The sequence below is a fragment of the Monodon monoceros genome, unplaced genomic scaffold (genome assembly GCF_005190385.1).
Source record: "Monodon monoceros isolate NGI ecotype Baffin Bay Population unplaced genomic scaffold, NGI_Narwhal_1 Super_Scaffold_7, whole genome shotgun sequence".
Classification (NCBI taxonomy): domain Eukaryota; kingdom Metazoa; phylum Chordata; class Mammalia; order Artiodactyla; family Monodontidae; genus Monodon; species Monodon monoceros.
In genome coordinates this window covers 83,949,783-83,973,893 of record NW_021703784.1, presented here as the reverse complement: position 1 = coordinate 83,973,893, position 24,111 = coordinate 83,949,783, and the positions used below count along the sequence as shown (strand labels likewise).

Genomic DNA, 24,111 nt, shown 5'->3' with positions numbered 1-24,111 from the left:
TTATAAAATGAAATCTTAACAAATAGTTAATGGACCACTAGAGACTCACTTGAAGAAGGCAAGAATGATTCATAATTAGAAGATCGTTAATATAAATCAAAATATTATTTGGTCAAAAGAGAAAAAACATACGAACACTGAGATACCAAACGACTGAAAAGGCATGCCTTTAAAATTCTCTATAGTTGTACTCTCCAAGAACTAAAAATAAACTCCTTATAAAAATACTTTAAATACAGCACTTAGTAAGCAGTGATGCAGAAAATAGCGTAGGTATAGAAAGAATGCATGACAGCAAATGGTGCTGAGCAGGGATTCAGGAAGCCTGGGCTTTGGATTTACATCTCCAGTCGGACACCTCACTGAACTGCAGGCTCTGACGTTCACCTGCCTTCCTGCCACCCCACTGGGACACTATGAGGTTTCCTGAAATTAATTTGTCCAAAACTGAAGTCTAAATTCCCTGCCTCAAACCTGCTCCTCTCCCAGTCTTAGCACATGGGAAATTCCATTCCTCCCACTGCTTGGACCAAAACCCTTGTCCTTCTTTCTCTCACGTTCCACATCCAATCCACCAGCAAACCCTGGTGGTTCTGCCTTTGAAACGTAACCACTTCCACCCTTGCCTCTCCGCAAGCTGTGTTCCACACAACCGCCACAGCAGGCTCTCCTTTTTCTTTTTAAAGTTTTAAGTCAGATCATGTTAATCCTTCGCTCAAAACCCTCCAAAGGCTTCCTTCTCATTTGTAATAAAATTCCTCCTCCTTCCCATGGTCACCAAGGCCTCGTGTACTTCGGGACCCCCTTAGCCCCGCTCCCTCTTCTTTTATGTTTAATCTCATCTCTTACCCTCCTACTCTCACTAATTCCACTCCAGGCACACTTCATCCCCAGCACCATGTCTCTGGGTGACACGATCCACTCCTCACAGCCTCTGTGTTTGCTGTTCCCTCTGCCTGGAGCATCTTCTACCACATCTCTAAATGGTTTTCTCCCTCTCTTTCCACAGGCCTTGTCTCAATTATCATCCTGCCAGAGAAGCCTTCCTTGGCTAACTTTTGAAAATAACACCTCTAGTTCTTCTGTTCCCTTAACCTGCTTTCTTTTTCTCCTCAGCACTTTCACTATCTGACATATATATTTGTTTGCCTCTCCCAACTAGAATATAAGCCTCATGAGAGCAGAAAATATGTAGGCTTTTGCTCACTACTATATCTCTAGTATTTAGCACATGCTAGGGGATCAATTAGTATTTGTGGAATAAATGGTCTTTATTCTGCTGTAATTAGTCGTAAGCCTTTGTGATTCTCAGTTTCTCCATCTGCAAAACTGAGTGAGATTAAATAACAGAATATTTTTAGCATTAAAATTGTAAAATTTTTGTCACTTAAAAATAAGAGTTCTATTTATTATATAAAATCCCAAGATGTGAGACTACTTTGGAAGCCAAAATTATTTGGGGTTTGCTGCTTACTTTAAGGGTAACAGCTGCTGCCTTGATGATAAAATCGTTTACTGATACTTTGATGTCATCTGAAAGAAAAACAAGTGTATTAAAATTAATGTTCATAATAAAACTTTTAAATTAACCATTATGATTTCAAACTTTTAAATTATGGACTGCACTGACAAACAACGATAAAAAATATTACAGGTTTTGTTCGCTTAGTCATGGTTCCTCTGAGTAGAAAAACTTGCATTATATGAGGTCCTGGATTAATATTAACCATGAATATAAAAGTTTTCTCCTGATCCTGATTTAAACTGCTCAGATAGCATACACAAGAACTTAAGACACATGACAACCATAATCAGAGAGAAAAGATCCAAGTCCCATGTCTCGAAAAAGACAAATGGTCTGTCCATGGCGTATATAGTCAGGAAGTTTACAAGATGATTCATTTTTTTTCCACATCCTTTTCAAACGTCCGTATTCTGTGTATTCTTTATAATACATGGATTATATTAGAACAGTGGTAGCTGTAGTCCCTTTAAAGAAACAAATTTTAAATAGCGTTCAGAGTGGGGATGTTCAGAAATTCCTTTTTACTAACAAAGTGTACAACGAAAAAATTTAAGATCACTGCATTAAATAAGAGCTGCTTTTTAACTTAACAAAACAGGATATAGCAAATGCCAAAGATGAAGCAATGCTGGCGTGGGTCTTAATGCAATGAATAAAATGAGGTTCTCTGTCTAGTTTTATGGTGAATCCATTTAAATCAATTTCCTTCCAGTATAATGTTTTACGATAAAGCTGGGGTTCCCTCCCTTCCCAAAGAGCTGATCTTAATGAAAGCATTTGGTTTATACCTCTGCTTTTCCCAGTGAGTATGAAAGTGTTGAAAATGTAAACTACATTTGATTCTTTATTGCAACGGCTTCTATAAAAAGACTTTAAGATGGTATCTAGTCAGTTGATGGTATGTGGTAGGATACACAAATCCTGTTACTCTACTATGGTGGAATTTTACATGAATGATATCTCATTCCAAAGGCATGCTAAGATTTCAGAAAGGGATTAGATGTATTACCATAAACCTATATACTGTCAAACTGTCATGGTAACTGTCAGCTGCTCTTCTAATACACAGCTCTTACGATTCAGATTTCCAGAAACACAAAACATTTTTGTTTGTTTAAAACTCTTTTGGGAGCAGAAAAACAAAGGGATTTCCAGTGCTTAGAGACTTAATGATACCCACATACAGAAAATTTGGTCTGCATAAATTCAAATATGCAGACAGAATATTTTATGAACACACTGTGCTTACCTCTCATGCCTCCCTCTGCCTCCTTCTCACTTTACCTACTATCCATAGGTGTCCACAGTGAAGACTTCCCAAACCATTCACCAGCTGATGGTTTCCAAATCTACTGCCCAAGTCCATAGTCCTCACTTAAAATTCCCTGCCCTCATCATACTCCTACATTTGACCACTTTCTTCATCTTGAAACATGTTCTGTTTCTGACTTCTGTGTCACAGACTCTCCTGGTTTTATTCCACTCTCTGCTTACTTACTTTCAGTCCCTTTCTCTCAATGTTGACATCTCCCCAGGTGAGAACTTTCAGTTTGATACCATTTATATGATAATGATTCCTCCAAATTCTATCTTGAATCCTGGTGTATCTGGAGCTTCAGACTCATACACCCTCTTTCTCACATGACATTTTCTACTTACGTGTCTGATAGGCATCTCAAATCTAATATGGGCAAAGGAGATTTTTTTCAAGTTCCTTTATTTTAAAATAAAATTTAAAACATACAGAAAAGTTTTTTTTGCTTTTTTTTTTTTTGTGGACATTTTCAAACATACAGAAAGACCACTGGTAACATTTATTAAGAAGAGAGTAGGAAATACATTGTGAGGGAATATCAAATATTCTCCTTTGCATACTGTTACAAAACAAAGTGCGGAACATACTTATAGAATGTTATATACTATAACCTTTAACGTGGGCCCTTTGAAGACTCATCAAAAAATCCCTAATTGAAAGGACATACCAAACCTGGTCCATGCAAAGATACTACACTAATCCATACCTCCAATGAAATAGTACTGTTTCCTGCCTCATGAGAGGAAGGAATCAGGAAAATTATTCCCACAATAACCTCTATATCATAACTAGCAAGTATGATTTGAAACCTGTAAGGGGAGCTTTCAGGGTTAACTTTTTGAACATTGATCACTCTGTCTAAAATAGCTTTCCATTTAGTTCCTTGGACTATTAAAATCTGTCAGGTTTGAAAGCCTGTACCTATACTGATTTTTCAGTTCTGCTTTCACTTAGGATGTAGAAAGCCACAAGAGAAAGTTGTGCCCATCCAAATAGGGTGGGAGGAAAAGTAACACAAACTACAAAATCATAACTTTCTTGAGCTTATTAGGGAGCTGAGGTTACATCTAAGCTTTACAATTATGTCTAACATTTATAATTAGAGTTCCAAGGAGAAAACACATGAAGCAGAAGATATAGTTAAAAATAACTGTATCTGGGAGTTTTCCAAAATTAATGAAAGACAACAAACCACAAATCCAAGAAGCTGAGAGAAACCCAGACAGGATAAATGCAATAGGGAAAAAACAAAAAATGTTAGGCATATAATAGTCAAGCTGCTATTGGAGAAAATCTCGAAGGCAACCAGAGAGAAAGAAAACATTATATACAGGGAAACACAGATTAAGAATGGCAGCAGATATTCTGCAAGTCAGAAGATAATGGAATGGTATCTTTAAGTAAAAATACTGGGGGAAAAAAACCTACTTACTCAAAATTCTATACCCAGCAAAAGTATCTTTCAAAAATGAAGAAGACACACCCATTAGAATGACTACTATCAAAATCACAGAAATAACAAGTGTTAGTGAGGATACAGAGCAACTGGGACCCTGATTTCCACTGATGATAAGAATGTAAAATGATGCAGCCACAACAGAAAACAGTATGTGAGTTCCTCAAAAAGTTAGAGTTAGAATTACCATACGATTCAGCAGTAACACTTCTGGGGATACAACCACAAGATCTGAAAGTAGAGATGCAAAGAGATATCTGTATATCCATGTTCACAGAAGCATATTCATAAAAATCAAAAGATGGAAGCAACCAACTGTCCATTGACAGACAAATGAATACATAGAATGTGGTATATACATAAAATGGAATATCATTCAGTCTTAAAATGGATGAAAATTCTAACATATGCTCATTGTGAATGAACCTTGAGAACAATATGCTAAGTGAAATAAGCCTGTCACAAAAGGACAAGTACTGTATGAGTCCACTCAAATGAGATACAGAGTGGTCAAATTCACACAGACAGAGAGTAAAATAGTGGCTGCTAGAGGCTGAGGGGAAAGGGGAACAGGGAGTTACTGTTTAACAGGTGTAGTCTTCAGTTTTACACAATGAAGAGTTTTGTGAACATGCATGGTGGCAATGGCTGCACAACAGTATGAATGTACTTAATACCACAGAACTGTATACGTAAAAATGGTTAAGATGGTAAATTTTATGTTATGTATATTTCACCGGAATTCATAATTCAAGGGATGGAAAAAAATGAAGGAGAAATAGACTTTTCCAGACAAAAACTGAAAGAATTTTTTGCCAGCCAACCTGTACCACAAGAAACATTAAGAAAGTTCTTCAGGCAGAAGTGTGATAGCAGATAGCTAGCACTCTGGTTCTGTACAAAGAAATGAAGAATGACGAAACTGGTAAAAATACATACAAGTATAAAAAGACATTTTTTCCCCTCATTTTTAAAACTTTAAAATATAGTTGATTTGCTAAAGTAAAGAAAAATTATACATATATTCTGCTGACATCATATGTAGAAGTAGAGCATATGAATAACAGCATAAAGGATGAGGGAGGGAATACAGGTATACTGTAAGGTGCTTACATTATACATGAGGTGGTGCAATAAAAATATGAAGGTAGATGTGATAAAGAATTATACTGTAAACCCTAAAGGAACCACAAAAATAAACAAACATGAATAAATAAATAATGAGAGGAGAGAGAGTAAAAAGAAATAAAATGGAATCATAAATAATCCAAAATGAGATAAGAAACAGGAAGAATGATGGGACAAAAACAAAGGACAATAAATGGTACAAAAAATTTTACAAAGGAAAAACAAAGAACAAATCATTAAATGTGAATAGTTTAAATCTTAATAAAAAGAAACCACAGGATTGGATTAAAAAAGTGAGAACCAACTACGTGCTGTCTGCAAGGAGCCATCTAACCACAGGCACACCCCGTTTCATCGTGCTCTGCTTCACTGCCCTTTGCAGATATTGTAATGGGGTTTTTTTGTTTTTGTTCTTTTTAACAAATTGAAGGTTTGTGGCAACGCTGCTTCAAGGAAGTCTACTGGTGCCATTTTCCCAACAGCATTTGCTCGCTTCATGTCTCTGTCATATTTTGGTGATTCTCTCAAAATTTCAAACTTTTTCATTATTACTATATTTGTTATGGTGACCTGAGATCAGTGATCTTTGATGTTACTATTGTAATTGTTTTGGGGTGCCACGAACCACACACATAGAAGGTGAACTTAATCGATAAATATTTGCGTGTGTTCTGACTGCTCCACTGACTGGCTGTTCCCCTGTCTCTCTCCCTTTCCTCAGGTCTCTTTATTCCCTGAGATTCACAATGTTGAAATTAGGCCAATTAATAACCATACAATGGCCTCTAAGTGTTCAAGTGAAAGGAAGAGTCACACATCTCTCACTTTAAATCAAGAGCAAAAAGTGATCAAGCTTCGTGAGGAAGGCATGTTGAAAGACAAGGTAGGCCGAAAGCTAGGCCTCTAGTGCTGAACAATTAGCCAAGTTGCAAATGAATGCAAAGGAAAAGTTCTTGAAGGAAATTAAAAGTGCTGCTCCAGAGAACACATAAATGATAACAAAGCAAAACAGCCTTACTGCTGATAGGAAGAAAGTCTGAGTAGTCTGGATAGAACATCAAACCAGCCACAACATTCCCTTAAGCCAAAGCCCGATCGAGAGCGAGGCCCTAACTCTTCAATTCTGTGAAGGCTGAGAGAGGTGAGGAAGCTGCAGAGGAAAGTTTGAAGCCAGCAGAGGTTGGTTCATGAGGTTTAAGGAAAGAGCCATCTCTATAACATAAAAGTGCAGGGTGAGGCAGTAAGTGCTGATAAAGAAGCTGTAGCAAGTTATCCAGAGGATCTAGCTAAGAACATTAAGGAAGATGGCTACATTAAACCACAGATTTTCAGTGTAGATGAAACAGCCTTCTATTGAAAGATGTCATCTAGGACTTCATAGCTAGAGAAAGTCAGTGCTGGCCTCAAAACTTCAAAGGATAGGCTGACTCTCCGGTTAGGCAGCTGGTGACTTTAAGTTGAAGCCAGGGCTCATTCACCATTCCGAAAATCCTAGGGCCCTTAAGAATTATGCTAAATCTACTCTGTCTGTGCTCTATATATAAATGGAACAAAAAAGCCTGTATGACAGCATACAGTTTACATACTGTTTACAAAACAGTTTACTGAATATTTTAAGCTCCCGGTGGAGACCTACTGCTCAGAAAAAAAGATTCATCTTAAAATATGATTGCTCGCTGACAATGCACCACGTCACCCAAGAGCTCTGACAGAGATGTACAACAAGATTAATGTTGTTTTCATGCCTGCTAACAATCCATTATGCAGCCCGCGGATCAAACATAATTTCGACTTTCAAGTCCTTGTAAGAAACATTTCATAAGGCTACAGCTGCCATATATAGTGACTCCTCTGATGGACTTGGGCAAAGTAGGTTGAAAAACTTTGGAAAGGATTCACTATTCTAGTTGCCATTAAGAACATTTGTAATTCATGGGAAGAGGTCAAAATATCAACATTAGCAGTTTGGAAGTTGATTCCAACCCTCATGAATGACTTTGAGGGGTTCAAGACTTCCGTGGAGGAAATAACTGCAGATGTGGAAGAAACAGCAAGAAAACTAGAATTAGAAGTAGAACCTGAAGATATGACTGAATTGCTGCAATTTCATGATAAAACTTGAACAGATGAGGAGTTGCTTCTTACTGATAAGGAAGGAAAGTGGTTTCTTGAGATGGAATCTACTGGTGAAGATGCTGTGAAGACTGTAGAAATGACAACAAAGGATTCAGAATATTACATAAACTTAGTTGATAAGCAGCAGCAGGGTTTGAGAAGATTGACTCCGCTTTTGAAAGAAGCTCCACTGTGGACAAAATGCTATCAAACAGCATCGCTGCTACATAGAGTCGTTTGTGAGAGGAGAGTCAGTCAGTCAATGTAGCAAACTTCACTGCTGTCTTATTCTTTTAAAAATGCCCACAGCCACCCCACCCTTCAGCAACTCCCACCCTGATCAGTCCACAGCACTCAACATCAAGGCAAGACCCTCCACCAGCTGAAGGCTCAGATGGTGGTTAGCATTTTTAGCAATAAAGTATTGTTAGACATAATGCTACTGCACACTTAACAGACTATAGTATAGTGTAACATTACTTTTATATGCACGGGAAAACCCCCCCCAAAAAAGTGTGACTTGCTTTATTGAAATATTTGCTTTATTGTGGTGGTCTGGAACTGAACTCATGATATCTGTGAGGCATAAAGATACACATACATTCAGAGTAAAAAGATCTAAAAAGACATAATATAAAAACACTAATCAGAGAAATCTGGAATGCCTATACAAATATCAGGCAAAGGAGGTTTGAGGATAAGGAATATTATACCAGGAACAGACAGGACATAACATGATGGGTCTATTCACCAAGAAAACATAAAAATCCTAAATGTGTATATGCCTAATAACAGACCTTCAAAATACATGAAGCAAAAACTGATAAAAACTAAGAGGGGAAACAGAGAAATTTACAATTATAAGTAAGGATTTTAACGCTTGTCTTTCAAGAATTAATAAAACAAAGAGACAGGAAATCAGTAAGTTTACAGAAGGTAAGAACAATAGTATCAACCAACTTCACCTAACCAACATTCATAAAACACTCCTCAAAAGTAGGACACACATTCTTTTCAAGGACACTAACCTTTGTGCGCCATTGCCTGTGCTTAGTTGTGCTGGCTCTGCACCTTTGTAAAAGAATATTGCCTATAGCCTGAAATATACATAATAGCCCTTTCTCAATGCTCTGCAGGCAGAGGCTTGAACTTTAAAGGTGTAACACTTTTCCATTCACATAGAGATAAAAAGTTGCAGAGCGGAAAGCAATCGCCTTGTTGGAGGTTTACAGGAACATTGTGACCAGACCCACCCTGGCACTGTAAGAACAAAGGATTCCAGCACCAAAAAGACTGCATCAACCAGTCACATCCCCTACCCTTTTAGTATAAAAGAAGCCTGAATTCTAACTCGGGTAAGATGGTTCTTTGGGACACAGTCTGCCATCTTCTTGGTCTGCTGACTTTCTGAATAAAGTGCTATTACTTGCCCTAACATCTCGTCTCTCAGTTTATTGGCCTGTTGTGCAGTGAGCAGTATGAGCTTGGACCAGGTCACATTATGACTATAAAATAAATCTCAACAAACTTAAAAAGATTTAAATCATACAAAGTGTCTTCTCTAAACACAGTGGAGTTAAACTAGAAATCATAAAAGAAAGCTGAAAAGTCCCTAAATATTTGGAAATTAAACTTATACTTCTAAATAACTGATTAATCAAAAAAGAAATCACAAGGGAAATTCGAAAACATCTTGAACTGAGTAGGAAGGAAAATAAAACATGCCAAAATTTATGGGATACAGCTGAAGCACTGCTTAAAGGGAACTTAAAATTAAAAGTATCATATGCTTACGTTAGAAATAAAGTTTATTATATTATATTGACATCGATTTTCACCTTAAGAAACTAGGGAAAAAAAGGGCAAATTAAACCCAAAGCAAATAGAAAAAATGAAATAATAAAGATGAGAGTAAAAATCAATAAAAACAAAATTATAGAAATAGAAAAAGTTAGTAAAATCAAATAACTGATTCTTTAAAGAGATCAATAAAATTGATCTCTAGCCAGACTGACCAAGAAAGTTAGAAGACAAATTACTAATATAAAGAATGGTAATCTCATCTCCTTTACAGTCATCCCTCCGTATCCGAGGGGAACTGGTTTCAGGACACCCCTTGGATACCAAAATCCGAGAATGTTCAAGTCCCTTGCATGAAATGGTGTAGTATTTGCATATAACCTACATGCATCCTCCTGTAAACTTTAAATCTCTAGAATACTAGTAATAGTTAATATGATGTAAATGCTATGTAAATAGTTACCAGTGCATGGCAAATTCAAGTTCTGCTTTTTGGAGCTTTCAGGAATTTTAAAAAAATATGGTTGGTTTAATTCACAGATGCAGAAGCTGTGAATATGAACGGCCAACTGTATACACAGATGTTAAAAGTATAATAAGGTAATATGATCAACTTAATGCCAATAAATTTGATAACTTAGAAGACATAAACAAATTCCTTGAAAAACGCAAACTACCAAAGGTCATTCAGGAAAAAATAATAACTCTTAATCTATTTTAAAAGTTGAATTTGTAGTTAAAAATCCCCATAAAGAAAATGGCAGTCCTAAAAAGCTTCATTGGTAAATTCTACCGAACAATTAAAAAACAAGTAAAACCAATTCTACTCAAACTCTTCCAGAAAATAAAGAAGAAACATTTCCCAACTTATTCTGTGATAACAAACCCAGCAAAAAAAAAACTCAATAAAAGAAAAACGACAGACTAGTATTTCTCATGTGCACAGGTGTAAAGATTCTTAGCTAAATTTTAGAAAATGGGATCAAGCAATATATGAGAAAAGTTTTAATGATTAAATGAATTTTAATCACACTCACTAATGAGGAATCACTCATGTAAACAAAGGTGATTCAACATTTGAAATCAACCAATGTAATTCATCATATTAACAAGGAAAGAAAAGATTACTTCAAAAGATACACAAAAAGTATTTGAAAAAACTTAACATCCATTCATGCTTAAAATTCTTGGCAAATTAGGAATACAAATTTCTTCAACATGAAGAAGGGAATCTTCCAAAAAAATCAACAACTAACATTAAAGACTGAATGCTTTCCCCCAAGATCAAGAACAAGGCAGGAATGTTTGCTTTTGTCACATACTGATCACTGTAACAGAGGTCCTAGACAGTGCAATAAGGCAAGAAAATGAAATAAAGCCATACAGATTGGAAAGAAAAAAATAAAACATCAGATCATTCTAAAAATTTATATGTCTCTCAGCAACCTTAGTTTTAATAGATTTGGAGAAGGAACATTACAAATTTAATAACATGAAAGTACATTTTGAAGAGGAACTAAAAGTTAAAATGTATAAAGAGTGATATCTAAGATATATTTACAATCTAAAACATTCTTAAATCAGTTTTGGATTTTATACTTTCTAAAATGTTAAGAACTGCTTCTTCAGATATCGTACCAAAAAGTATGACGTATTTAATACTATGTAACCAATTTATTATAGGAAAAGAGAACCAATTCTCTTCTAGGGCTAAAATATGCCCAGATGATGAAACTGATGGAAAAAGCTACACAATGTGCATTTCATAAATAAAAGATCTCATAATAGTTAGTTTAGCATGTGTATTACATTACATAAACTCAACTTTACTAACCTCTGACCAGATTTTGCCTAACTTTTAAAACAGCTCCAAGGTCACAGTCAGTAGTAGCATATGCATGAGGTACAGTACGTTTAGATTCAGTTAACCTCTTGGCAATAACTCTTCTAATGTTGCTAGTAGGGATTTCAGTGAACGTGCCCTGCAAAGAATAACATGTTCGTTAAACCATAAATAGAATTGGAAAAAACAAGCAAACAAACTGTAACTGAAATCCAGTCTCAATGACCTAACTTATGAAAATAAAAATTAATACAGTAAAACTGTTATGAAAAATTCTTAGTATAAGAAGAAATATAAGAAATCTGAGTAATTTTAACTTTATAGTATATGACTGTAGAAAAAAAGCAGAAAAATTCATGTTTCAGTTGTGAATGGAACATCTATGTTACCATGTTTAAGATGATTAAAAAGAAATGTACCAAATCATGAATAAACCCCCCATGGGTGTGCTTATTGAGATATCACCTACAAGCCTGTAAGTAGCTTCTGTTACAAACATCACTTCTTAATAAAACTCAAAGCAATCAATAAATCAACAACTACAGGCAATTTTTACTTATAAAAATGGCACACATGAGAAAAAGGTAATTCAAAATACTAGATAATCTGCCAAATTATTTCTATTTTGGTTTGTAATTAAAAAATCACATGAGCATCTTATTTCCAAGAAACTCATAAAGTATGAATGGGATAATAAAATCTTCCTGTAACTTTACTGTAGCTTTTCCATTCTGTTCCTTGAACCTCTTAACAAAAACATGATGGACCTTAAATTATGTCTAATTCCTTCTTTGTCCTTCACTCCATTCTGGGACTGGATTACAAATCACTTAGGATAATACAAATCAGCCACAAGTACGGCTGACTTCTTTTTTTATAAATGCTTTCTGTGGGAATTAAACATCTTATGTTAGCAAAATACTTGATCAAATAAAATAAATGCTGTCTACATACTGTAAGAATTTTAAAGGTTTATCTTTCAAATTTGAATAACTTACTTTTTAAAGAAATAAGATTTTATTACTCATAAACTTTTGTGTATGTAGTCACGAATCATTAATGTACATTTAAAAAATCTGTTTCTCATGAAACTTGTACTGTTTTTAATTCTTTTAAAATACTATATTGGAATATATTTCTCCATCAGAAAAAGCAGTGTAGGTTTATTTATTTATTTTTTTCAGTGCCCATTCAGCTTTAAAAAACCTGATTATCTTGCATTTCTTCTGATGGGAAGCAAATGACATAAAAGGTACTAAGAAAGGGAGACAGAGAGGCAAAATGGAGTAATTTGAAAACAAAAAAGGGCTATTACATGTATCCAAGAAGTAAAGAATGATTAGCTATACAATCTCTATAGTTCTTCACAGTAAGACTATCAACTCCCTTAGTCAAAAAATAAAACGTATGCACAAAAGGGAGCTGGTATCAGCTACCAATTATTAGTATCACACCCAAGAAAAAAAAGACACGAAAAGTATCACGATTATAGAGCATATACATGGCACTGACATTGTGGAACTTGTGGCAAATTTAAATTGAATCATAATTCTATTTGGAAGTTATTAGCACTGTACAAACAAATCTGGTTTATGGAAATGTGCAAAACAAAACATTTAGAGAATTTTTGTCTTCATCACTTTGAGCTACTACTATAATGGACTGGTAAAAGAACTCATGAAACATAAGAGTAATGGTTCTTATTTTCTCTCTCGCTTAAATCTGAAAAATAAAAATCTACTCAGATGACATTACCGCTACATTAGGCTGTCCAGGAGTTGATACTGGAGGGATCATTGGCCGGGGATAAGATGGCCTGGCTGTGGCCTGTGGGGGTAAAGACGCTGTGGGAATGGTTGGCAGGGCTGGGGTGGGTCTGGATTCAGTGATCTTGCCCATCTGTTTCAACTGGACCAGTTTGAGAGCATCCCTGGAGATAAGAAGGGAGTTAGATAACCATGATTAGCAACCAGGAATATAAGAACGTTCAGAAAATGGAGGCCAGATGTGAAGGGAAAATAAAGAAATATACTGATGTCAAGGCTATAATGCAAAACGATTTGAGCTAGACAAGAAAATCTTGTCTCTTACCTGTTCTACTGATTCATATTTGTCCAATGGCTACAATATTTGCCCATTTTAAAAATAAAACAACAAACAGATTTTATCAAAGTATTGGGTGTAGACAGTTATTTTTTAAAGGAAAATCAGTCTTTTTTTCTGGGGGCAGTGTCTTTTGGTAGATGAGCAATTCATAAATTAAGCTATACCCTCATTCATGGTATTTGTGAAATAATGTTCATATAGCATTCAGAAAGTGTCAAGCTTACTGTACCTATGACTTTCATTAGAATATTTACTAAAGCGTTGTTTATCCTGGTGCAAATTAAGCTTGTTTATGGCCAGGAAATCATACCTCAAATGCTATCAGCACAATCTAATGTAATAAACCTAAGCCATAGCAGCATTTAGAATGAAAAATAACTAAACAAGTAACAGTCTTGCCTTTGTATTACTCTGCAAAACAAAGGTGTCTTTGTTTATTAAAAGGATATAATTAGACTACTATTCAAACTCTCAATCCATTCGAAGTTACAGTGGTATAAAGTCATGTACTTCCTTAAACAAAACAGCTTTTTCAAAAATTTTAATCTGACAATTCTAAAGTACTTAAAAATGTTTTAAATCTAAAAATTTTTTTAAATGAAAAAGGTTTTACATAGTCTAAAAACAACTTCAGGGTAACACAAATCTAAAGGCAAATTATATTTTTAAAATTTCTTAAACACAGTTAATGATTTGATATTATCACATACTAGGCAGAACTCTGAGATGGCCCCAATATTCCTGTTCCTGGTGTACATACCCCATATAATCTCTCTTGAGTGTGGGTGGGCCTGTGAATATGACAGATGTCACTGCCATGATTAGGTTACATTACATGACAAAGGTGATGGATTTTGTAGACATAATTAAGGTCCCAAAGCAGCTGACACTGAGTTAATCAAAAGGCAAACTATCCTGAAAGGGTCAGACATATCAGGTAAGTTCTTTAAAAGGAACAGGGAATTCCTAAAAGAAGAAATTTGAATGGCGATTCTCCTGCTTGCACTGGAGAAGCAAACAGGCATTTATGAACTGTCTATGGAGGTGACCTCGTGGCAAAGACCTGAAGGAGGCCTCCAGGAGGTGACAGCAATCCTTGGATGACAGCAAGTAAGAAAACAGGGCTCAGACTCCTACTACCCCAAGGAACTGAATTCTGCCAACAACCATGTGAACCTGGAAGAGGGCTCCAACCTTCAGATGAGACCCTAGCCCTGGCTGACACCTTGATTTCAGCCTTGTGAGACCATGAGCTGGAAACCCAGTCATGCTGGACCAGGACTTCTGACCCACAGCACTGTTAGATAATAAGTGGGTGTTGTTTTAAGCTACTAAGTTTGTTGCAATTTGTCATGCAGCAATAGAAAATTGACACAGGCAGGAATGCTCTAGCTTGGGGAGGCATCATGGGAGGGATCTCCCAATGTGTACTGGTACATTTTTAAGGAAGGAGAGTCTATGATTTTTATATCAGGTCCAGAAAGGGATACATGAACTTAACATTAAGTGCAAGTAAGTTACTTGTTTCAAAATTAAAGAGCTGACATTTAAGATAAGAGGTCAGACTGACAAAGAAATCTTAAAGGTTGTTATCATCCTTGATCTTTAAGTACTGAAAGAGGGAATAGAAGTGGAAAAGTGAGACTCTTGTGTATGTACTGTGGTTATGTTAATGTAATCTTACACCAGCCATGTGAGGGAGGTATTATTACTCCCACTTTATAAATGAGTAAGTAGGTTCAAAGAGGTTAAATTCCATTTCTAAGTCAGTAGTTCTCAAGCACCTACTCTACTCTAGGTGTTGAAAATATAATGTTAAAACACTTCCCAACAAGGAGTGTTATTCTATAGGAGAGTCATACATTAAGCAAGTAAACAAATGAATAGATAGTGAAGAAAATAAAGCAGAGTAATGAGATTGAGAGTCATGAGTGAGAGGAGGTGTTACTTTAAAACAGGGCGGTCAGGGAAGGACTGAAGAAATACTATTTCTGTGGACGGACATGAAGGAGCAAGTCTCAAGAACAGCTGGGAAAAGCATGTTTCTAGGCAGAGAACAGCAAGTGTAAAGGCAGGGAAATTAGGGCTTCTAAGAACAGAAGGAAGCCCAGCATAGAAGGAGGGCAGTGAACAAAGTGGAGAGGGTTTAAAGGTGAAGCTGAAGAGGTAGGCAGCTAGGAGCTGCCAGGGCTGGGACCAAACCTGGGTATGGCCAACTCCAAAGCCTGTGTATTTCCTACTACCTTTCTAATACCTGTGCAGAGTATGCCAATTAAACTAGGCAGAGTCGGAACAATTTTTTCTCAGAAGAAAAGGCTAGAATAGAAAGAATTAAATGGGCATATCTCAGATTAACAGCAACTCTGTGATTGAATGAAGAATAGTTATCTACCCAGTCTGAAGTAGCTAAAAGTAGGACCTCCAGACAAAGGCCCTTCACCTACCACACAAAAAGTAACAGCAACATAACTAGAGGCAAGCCTGGTTCTCCAAGGGTGAGGCACAAACCTGATGGTAACGGCAGAAAGACTGAGTGTCCTGGGGAATGAGCTTATGTGCTCTTAAGGCTTTTTAACAGCAAGCTTACTCCTATTTGGAAGTTAATTTTAAATTTACTTATGATATTTATAACCCAAAGCACCATTTTTCCAGTTAATTGTTATAACATTTACATGTGAAGTAAATGACTGCCCTACAATTCCTGGGGATTTATGTCATGAGTCAAAACCTTGGCCACATAGATAAAAGTGTGAGCATTGATATAAGATAAGGCCTTTTGTTTTAGAAAAATGCCTTTAACAAAAGATATTTCGCGTTTAAGAGCTGTTACAAGCCACAGTCTAACATTACTAGTCCCCTTTCATCATATAAGGTAACTAAATACACCTCTCTAACAAAATCTATTATTAATCTGGGTTTTAAAGTTTAGCATCAGAATGGCATATACAAAACACATTGATTTCTTTATACAGGGATCACTAGTGTACCCGCAGTAATCGGTTAAAAACAAACAAACCAACAAACAACAACAGAAAACAATGAACATTTGAGGAGACTAAAAAAATCTAAAATAATGCCTGAATACATTCTACTTTAAAAAAGGTTGGTCACACTAAATAGACATATTCTTATTTCACTATCAGCATTACTATTACTTACTATTTTTATCAAGAAAAGGCAGTTTAGGTTCATCCCTAAAAGTAAGTAGGAGTCATCAATCATAAACAAGCAGAAAAGCAATTCTGGCCATGGGCTCACAGTAAACTTTTATTGCTGATTTTACACTTATAAACCTCATAAAGTATGAATGTTAATTATTGTTTAATAACAGCCAATAATTTAGTTTCTGTAATGCAGAGAAAGATTTTTAATGATTTCTGTCCATTAAGTAATTAATCAGTCTAAGCTTGAAGAATCAGGTAGATATTAAAAGCTATAAAAATTAGAGAAAAACTGATACACCATTCACTTCTGCTTTGGGCATTCACTTAAGGCAGAACCTTCTCTACCAGATCCCTTAAGTCATTTGGGTGTGCTACGAATTAGTTTTAAAAAGAAGTATCACTGAAAACATACTAGACATGACTGTCATGCCTACTATATTTGTGATGCTGTGATACGAACACAAACATTAGCTACAAGTATGACTTAAGACGTAGATATGCCAAAGAAGTTAGGCTACAGGCCAAGAACCTCCAACAGCGTCCCTGGCACTTGTTTTCCTAAAACAGTTACATGTACAGGCAAAGCACAGTCTTTTGCACAACATATACTCTGAGCAATATGCTTGCTTTCATGCAACATTAAAATAGCAACCATGACACTTATGGTTTTCTTCATAAATACAATGGGTCAGAGACACCTCCTCAGCTCTTGCAACTGACTTTTCTACTTGCACTTTTAGTTGACAAGGTAAGAAGGAAGGATGTCTCTCATTATTTCAAGAATGTGTGCTAAGGTATTTGGGGCACGCTTATGCTGAAGGCTGCAATGTGTCAGTCTTACCAGAAGATGACATTTCTGTAGATGACACGAGGACAAATTTTTTTTTCCAAAGCTCACCTCAGTGTTTAACTTAAAACAAGGTATCTTTAGTAGTATACAGTAAATATTCTCAATAATGCATGCTTTAAGGATCCATTTTCCTCATGAAATCTTTTGTAATATGTCATATTTTAAAGACCGAAGGGTGACCCTCTTATAGTAGGGAGTTAAAGGGCAGGGAAAGGACTGGGTAATAGGCAAAGATAGCAAAGATATCAAAATCATAACTCTGTAATAGTGCTTCCTTAGGGTATCCAACAAGATAACACCATTCTGTCCTCCTTAGGAGATGTCAGACTACTATGATAACTTTCAACTTGGGTTTAAAAAAGATACTTGTTCATCGTATATGTATTAAGCACATACGGAAAGAGAAGGGAAAGAAAAAACTCTACTTCTTTACCCCACTGCCGTCACACCACTGATTTGCCCTCTAAACGGTCACTAATCACCAACTTCAAGAGCCTTTTCTCAGAGCCCTTCCTCCTTGACTTATATCCATCTCCTAGATATCCTCCAACACAGAAATTTTTGCCTTCTAAAATGTTTACCTACTGATGATCTCAACTGTAACTATCACTTTATTATCTATCAAACCTACCTCTCTAGTACCAAACTATCTCCCAAGATGCATCTTCACCTCACTGACTCTAATATCTGGAATCTGGTTTGTCAGCACTGACAATAAGCTTCAAACCAAACACATTAGTTATTCCACCAAGACAAATACTTCTGCAAATCCCTTATTTCTATTTATGGGGCCAAAATGTCATCACCTGGAACAGAATCCCAAGTTCTTCCCTTGACTCATTGCTATCCTGGTCTGTGCTCTACATTCTATCCTTTACAGGCTTCTGGATTTTCTCCTTATAATGCTGTATCCATCAGTGATCTCTCTTTTAGGTTCCTACCCACATTTGAGTATTCATTCTCTCTTAGCTAGACTACTTTATGAGCCTATTAATTTATCTCCTTACCTCAAGTCTTTTTCTGCTCCAATTTATCTTTCACAAATTTGCAAAATTGATCTTTCTAAGTTACATCTATGATTATTTTACATTTCACCAAATCTTCAACAATTAATGAATTAAATATACACCCTCTATCTTATCCCTCAGATATATATGGGTAAGTCTACCATGTTATAAAGAAAGTTGTTTTCTCCCATTTTTACAGACAGAGACTTTTTCATAAGGTATGGACTGGTAGAAGATTAACAAAATTAAGATACAAGTAGTATATACTAAATAAGGATTAATGTGGGGAAAAAACTAGGCTTAACTACCTATCAGGATTCTTTATTTTAATTTTTTATGGCTAAGTGAAACTTTTAAGTCTTTTAATTAAAAATCCACAGTCCAGGATGTTGCCTTTCAGCCAGGGGTCAGAACAGCTGATTTCCAACTCATGTGAGTATGTTGGCATAAACTTCACACTATATGCTTAAGAAAACCACACACATCTGTCTGATTAACAAATCAGTAAGGCTGAAGTACAGATAAATGAGGATATCTAAGAATTAAAGTGTATTGCTTTCATTAAAAGAAATATCCAACAATAAACCAATGCTTTAATGAAGAGTAAAATAATCCAATGAAAAGAAAGAAAAGTCACCTGGTCTGCCACTTAATAATTTCATAACTTTGCTCTACCTCACCTTGTAAAAATTTCTGCCCAATACTACTGATCACTTTTATCAATAGTAGATAAACAGGGAATAAGCATATTGCTTTAAAAGATTAACTCAATTTGAAAATTTAATATTACTCTAGTAGGAATGTGGCAGACAGCACTATAGCAATTTCACATTAGCTCATATGCCTATTTGATTAACCTCTGTCTTCCTCACCAGACTAATTTTCAATAGAGCAGGGGTCATCTGTTTTAACATATTCTTGAAAGACACAAAAGTTAAACAAATAGAAACACATAGTGTTCTTGAACAGGAAGACTCAACATCATAAAGATTTCACTTCTCCCAAAGTTAATTTAAAATGTGCTACAATCCCAATAAAAAGAACATAGTCTTCCTGCCCAACCCCACCAGTAGGGCTAGACAAATTGTTTAAAATTCATTTGGAAGAATAGTAAAATAAAAATAAACCAAGAAAACTGGTTTACTGAAAAAGAAGAGAAAGGATAGCTCTATCAGATTTTAAAGCTTACTATAAAATATTTCTAATTAGGAGTGTGGTCCTAAAAAAGTGAGGTACTAATTCACGGACAGACTGAGAAACAGAATAGAAAAGAAAATCCAAAATGAGACCCAACTGCCTATGGAAATTGCTTTGATCGTACATGTGAGCAAAATCCAAATGGGTTAAGAATGAATTTTTTTCTTAAACTATGCTTCAGAAATTTAAATGTGATTGCATGATTATTTCATACAAACTTAAAAACAATATAAAGATTCACCATTTTGCACTCTAATTTTCTCTATCATCATTTCTAAGGTTCTGGCTTAGTTATCAAATTAGAACTATTTTTCAGTAACGCTGCAATTATTCAAAAAACAACCCTTGCATAAAATACATTTTATGCTGACAAAAGCAATTAAAAGTACAAAAGAACAGTGTATTTCCTTTTAAATCTTAACACTAAATTAGCCCTTCTTTAAATACTTTCAGAAGAAGATGATCATGATAAATAATGGAACTGGTTATTACAAAAAGCACACACATACTCTTTAGTGAATATCCCCCGAGGGCCAGTGGCTGTGCCCTGGTTAGCATCCAGTGCGTGTTTTTCCAGAATATTGCGGGCAGCTGGACTTAAACGGAACCTAAAGAAAACATGAAAATTAATGGAACCAATGAACACTTATATTTGATTCAAATATATCTAAATGTCCACAGTTTTGCTGAGAATTAGAAAAATTAAAACATAATAAAGCTAAAATGACTCCCATAGATAGTGACAGTCAAATAAATTAATCTGTACTAACCTGGTTTATTTTACTATGAAAACATTTTCACACAAATTTAACTAGTTATTATTTCAAAACACTTTTAATAAGAATAAATATTCATAGGGAGAAAGCTTCTATTTTGACTAATCACTTTTCACATGGCTCCTGACCACATAACATACATCAATAAGAAACTATGTTGCTCCTTCATGGTTTTTTTTTATTATAGTAAAATGTATGTAAAATTTACCATTTTAAGGTGTTACAATTGAGTGGGATTAAGTACAATTACAATGTTGTACAACCATCACCACCACCCATCTCCAGAACTTTATCATTCTCCCAAAATGAAGCTCTGTACCAATTAAACAGTAACTCCCCATCCCTCCCAGCCCCTGGCAACCACCATTCTACTCTCTATCCTTACTAATTTGACTACTCTAGGTAACTCATATAAATGAAATCATTCATCATTTGTCCTTTTGTGATTGGTTTATTTTACCTAGCATATCTTCAAGGTTCATCCATGTTACAGTATGTGTCAGCATTTCCTTCCTTTTTAAGACTAACATTCCATTGTATATATATAGCACATTTTAGACATACGGGATGTTTCCATCTTTTGGCAATTGTGAATGCTGCTGCTATGAGCATGGGTATATAAATATCTCTTCAAGACCCTGCTTTTAATTCTTTTGAGTATATCCAGAAAAGGAAGTATGGATAGGAAGGAAGCTGGATAATATGGTAATTCTATTTTTAATATTTTGAGGAACTGCAATTCTGTTTTCCAGAGTGACTGCACCATTTTACATTCCCACCAACAGTGCACAGAAATACTAATTTCTCTATATCCTCAGCAACACTTGTTATTTTCTGTTTTGGGTTTTTTTTTTTTCTTGTTTTTAGATAACAGCCACTTTAATTAGTGCAAAGTGATATCTCATTGTGGTTTTGATTTGCAGTTCCCTAACATCTTTTTATGTGTTTACTGACCATATGTACATCTTCTTTGGAAGAAATGCACACTTGAGTCCTCTGCCCACTTAAATTGGGTTGTTTTGTTGTTGTTGTTGAATTACATCTTAACATATTTTTTCAAGTCCTTAGTATTTACATGCAAGCATTTTTACTTCATATATAAAGAAGAGAGGCAAACACAATTATGTTGATTCTATAGACAAGGAAACTGAGACACACACCAATAGGTCACATGAATAAGTGTCTACTCTTCAAATAAGACCTTTAAGCCTAATAGCAAACACAAATAACTACACAGTCATATTTTTAAAAATGAGTAAAACGGGCTAGATCCAGAAGTTTATAACTCCGAAAAGGAGAGAAACAAATGTGGCATTTTCTGCATTTCTGGGAAACAGCTCTAGTTGATATGGGCTCAATGGTACCAAATCTTCAGATTTTTCAAGAGAAACTGAAATTTTAGATGTTTTTTTTTTTTTTTTTGCGGTACGCGGGCCTCTCACTGTTGTGGCCTCTCCCATTGCGGAGCACAGGCTCCGGATGCGCAGGCTCAGCGGCCAGGCTCACGGGCCCAGCCGCTCCGCGGCATGTGGGATCTTCCCAGACCAGGGCACGAACCCGTGTCCCCTGCATCGGCAGGAGGACTCTCAACCACTGCGTCACCAGGGAAGCCCTGAAATTTTAGGTTTTAATGTAAGATTAGCTAGTAACAAACCAACTGAAAAAAAATTTTTAAATCACTACATGGGCCAACACTCTGCAGGTTCACAGGTCAGCTGTTTTTAAACTACACCATGGGGTTTCAGACCCATGTAAACTTCTAACGCTGGATATTAACAAAATCACAAAGTATACTACCTTTGCAAAAGGGAAAAGAGCATTAAGTACCAAGCATCCATGAGCCTACCTTGTGATTTTCATGGAAAATAAAGAGGAGTCAAGGCAATGGAGTCAGAAATACTGTGTATGATAACGGAAAGTTAAAACTCAGTACTTCAAACACACTGGCAACTTCTTCTAACAAGAACTGACAATGGTAAACGACTGGAAAAAAATATAAAAATGAAAGCGTCTGCATTTTTATTTACGCTCAAAAGCATTCTTAATAGGACCATTTTTCTAAAAAGAACTTTTTTTACAAAAAAAAAGGAATTTCATATAATTATAGAGAATATTAAAATAAATAAATAAAACATAATTTTCAGAGTCCATCGATTAAAGTTATGGAAAGCTAAAGTGAAACGATGTTTACTAAGTATCTGTGTTGTTACAGAACAACTGGACAAAATCGAGCTCTAATACATGTCAGAAACTCAAATGCAGGGTAGTTAGAAAAGGAAGGCATGTTAAAATGCTAATTTCATTTTATATCAGCTATACATTTGAAACTGTAATTCACATTACAGTAATTAGGATTCCACGAATGAGAACACAATATGAAGTTTGGTACACTGAATTCCATTCTGGAATCCTAAAACCTAACTCAAGCTCAGTGGGGACACAGGCTGTTTGTCTTTTTCTCCACAAGGTGTACAGGGCCTTCACAGTACCTGGAATATAGTAGGTATTCAATACTATTTGTCTGTGGAATAAACAATGATGGTAAAATAATCATTCCTAGACCTCAGTTTCCTAAGAGAAAAAAAGGGAAGAGCAGCAACTTCCTACTTAATGTACAAAGGAGTTTTAAAAAGGATAATGATTAAAATACTCAAAAAGTTGCTGTAACTTTTTTTTTTTTTTTAAATAACGTCATTCAAATAAACATACTCACTGTAGTTTTCCCGGCGTGTGTTCCTTTTTGACAGGGGTAGAAATCTGTGGTTCTGGTGAAGGGCAAGGCACTGATGGTTTTGAAGCTGGTGACGAAGGACCTATATCTTTGGGAATTTCAACATGTTTCCAATCTTCTCCTTCTTCAACTAGCAAACCAATTAGTGAACCTAGCCGTATATTTTTAGATCCTTCTGCAACCTATATTTTAAAAAGAAAATAATTGCAGAGATGGAAAGACTCATGACTTCATGAAGTAGTTTATTCCTTGGATAATTCTGTACCAGTTAGAAATCTCTCTTAACGTGAGCTAAAATCTACACCTGAGCTAGCCTGCCTCTGCCTTTCATGTGCCTTGCCTACCTTCCCGTACTTACCCCTTTCTTCACTACTCTCCTCCTTCCAGTTACTGATTCTACCTCCTGAAAAAAAAAAAAAACAACCAAAAATCTAGAATCTCTTCTCTTTCCGACAGGCTTCAAATATATAAGAGCTACCATTACCATCTTCCTCTTGATGTCATTCAGTACAAATCCAAAACAGGAGTTGTAGTAACATATCTTAACTATTGGTCTTTCCCAGACAGTTCCCACAATGGCTTAGAGAATTCCAAGATTTCATAAGGGACTAATTCCTTCAAATAAGTCATATTTATGAAAATTAATTTAAAGTAAGATCTTTTCAGTAAACTTAGTCTCTGGAAAAAAGGACGTCCCATTGTATAGACAGAATTGGTTAACTACTGTGGTTAATAATGTTAAATATGGTTTCCACATTTCTCTATATTTAATTTCTTCCCTGTATGTATATTTGCAAGACCTAAGAAATAAAATAAAAACTTCATGAATTTTCTGTAAGTACATAAGAAACATGGTGGTGTCTCAGCTGACCACTTTTTCATAGATATTGCCAACTAAAAACATAAATAAGATCGAAGATGATTTTTTTAAACTCAAATATATTTTAAGCATTTTGGCAGCATTAATTTATAAAGGAAGAGTTGATTCTTATTTACTTATTAAAAGAAGTCCCTAGAGAACATTCAGATGATAATATAAGTTCAGTACTGGAAGAAAATGTCATTCCTTCAAAGTTTTCTATTGTTCCCTTTCAATTA

At 35.5% G+C, this 24,111-nt stretch overlaps 1 protein-coding gene across 2 annotated transcripts in view; it reads right to left on the bottom strand.

Moving 5' to 3' along the window:
• Positions 1 to 24,111, bottom strand: part of PDHX (pyruvate dehydrogenase complex component X) — a 78,577-nt gene that overhangs the window by 10,419 nt on the left and 44,047 nt on the right. For both annotated transcript variants that reach the window (XM_029207946.1, XM_029207947.1), the window contains exons 4-8: positions 22,996 to 23,195; positions 20,016 to 20,114; positions 12,938 to 13,112; positions 11,174 to 11,321; positions 1,475 to 1,533 (exon numbers count right to left, since the gene is read on the bottom strand). In XM_029207946.1, coding sequence (XP_029063779.1) covers positions 1,475 to 1,533; positions 11,174 to 11,321; positions 12,938 to 13,112; positions 20,016 to 20,114; positions 22,996 to 23,195 — 681 coding nt within the window. The remainder of the gene's footprint in view (positions 1 to 1,474; positions 1,534 to 11,173; positions 11,322 to 12,937; positions 13,113 to 20,015; positions 20,115 to 22,995; positions 23,196 to 24,111) is intronic.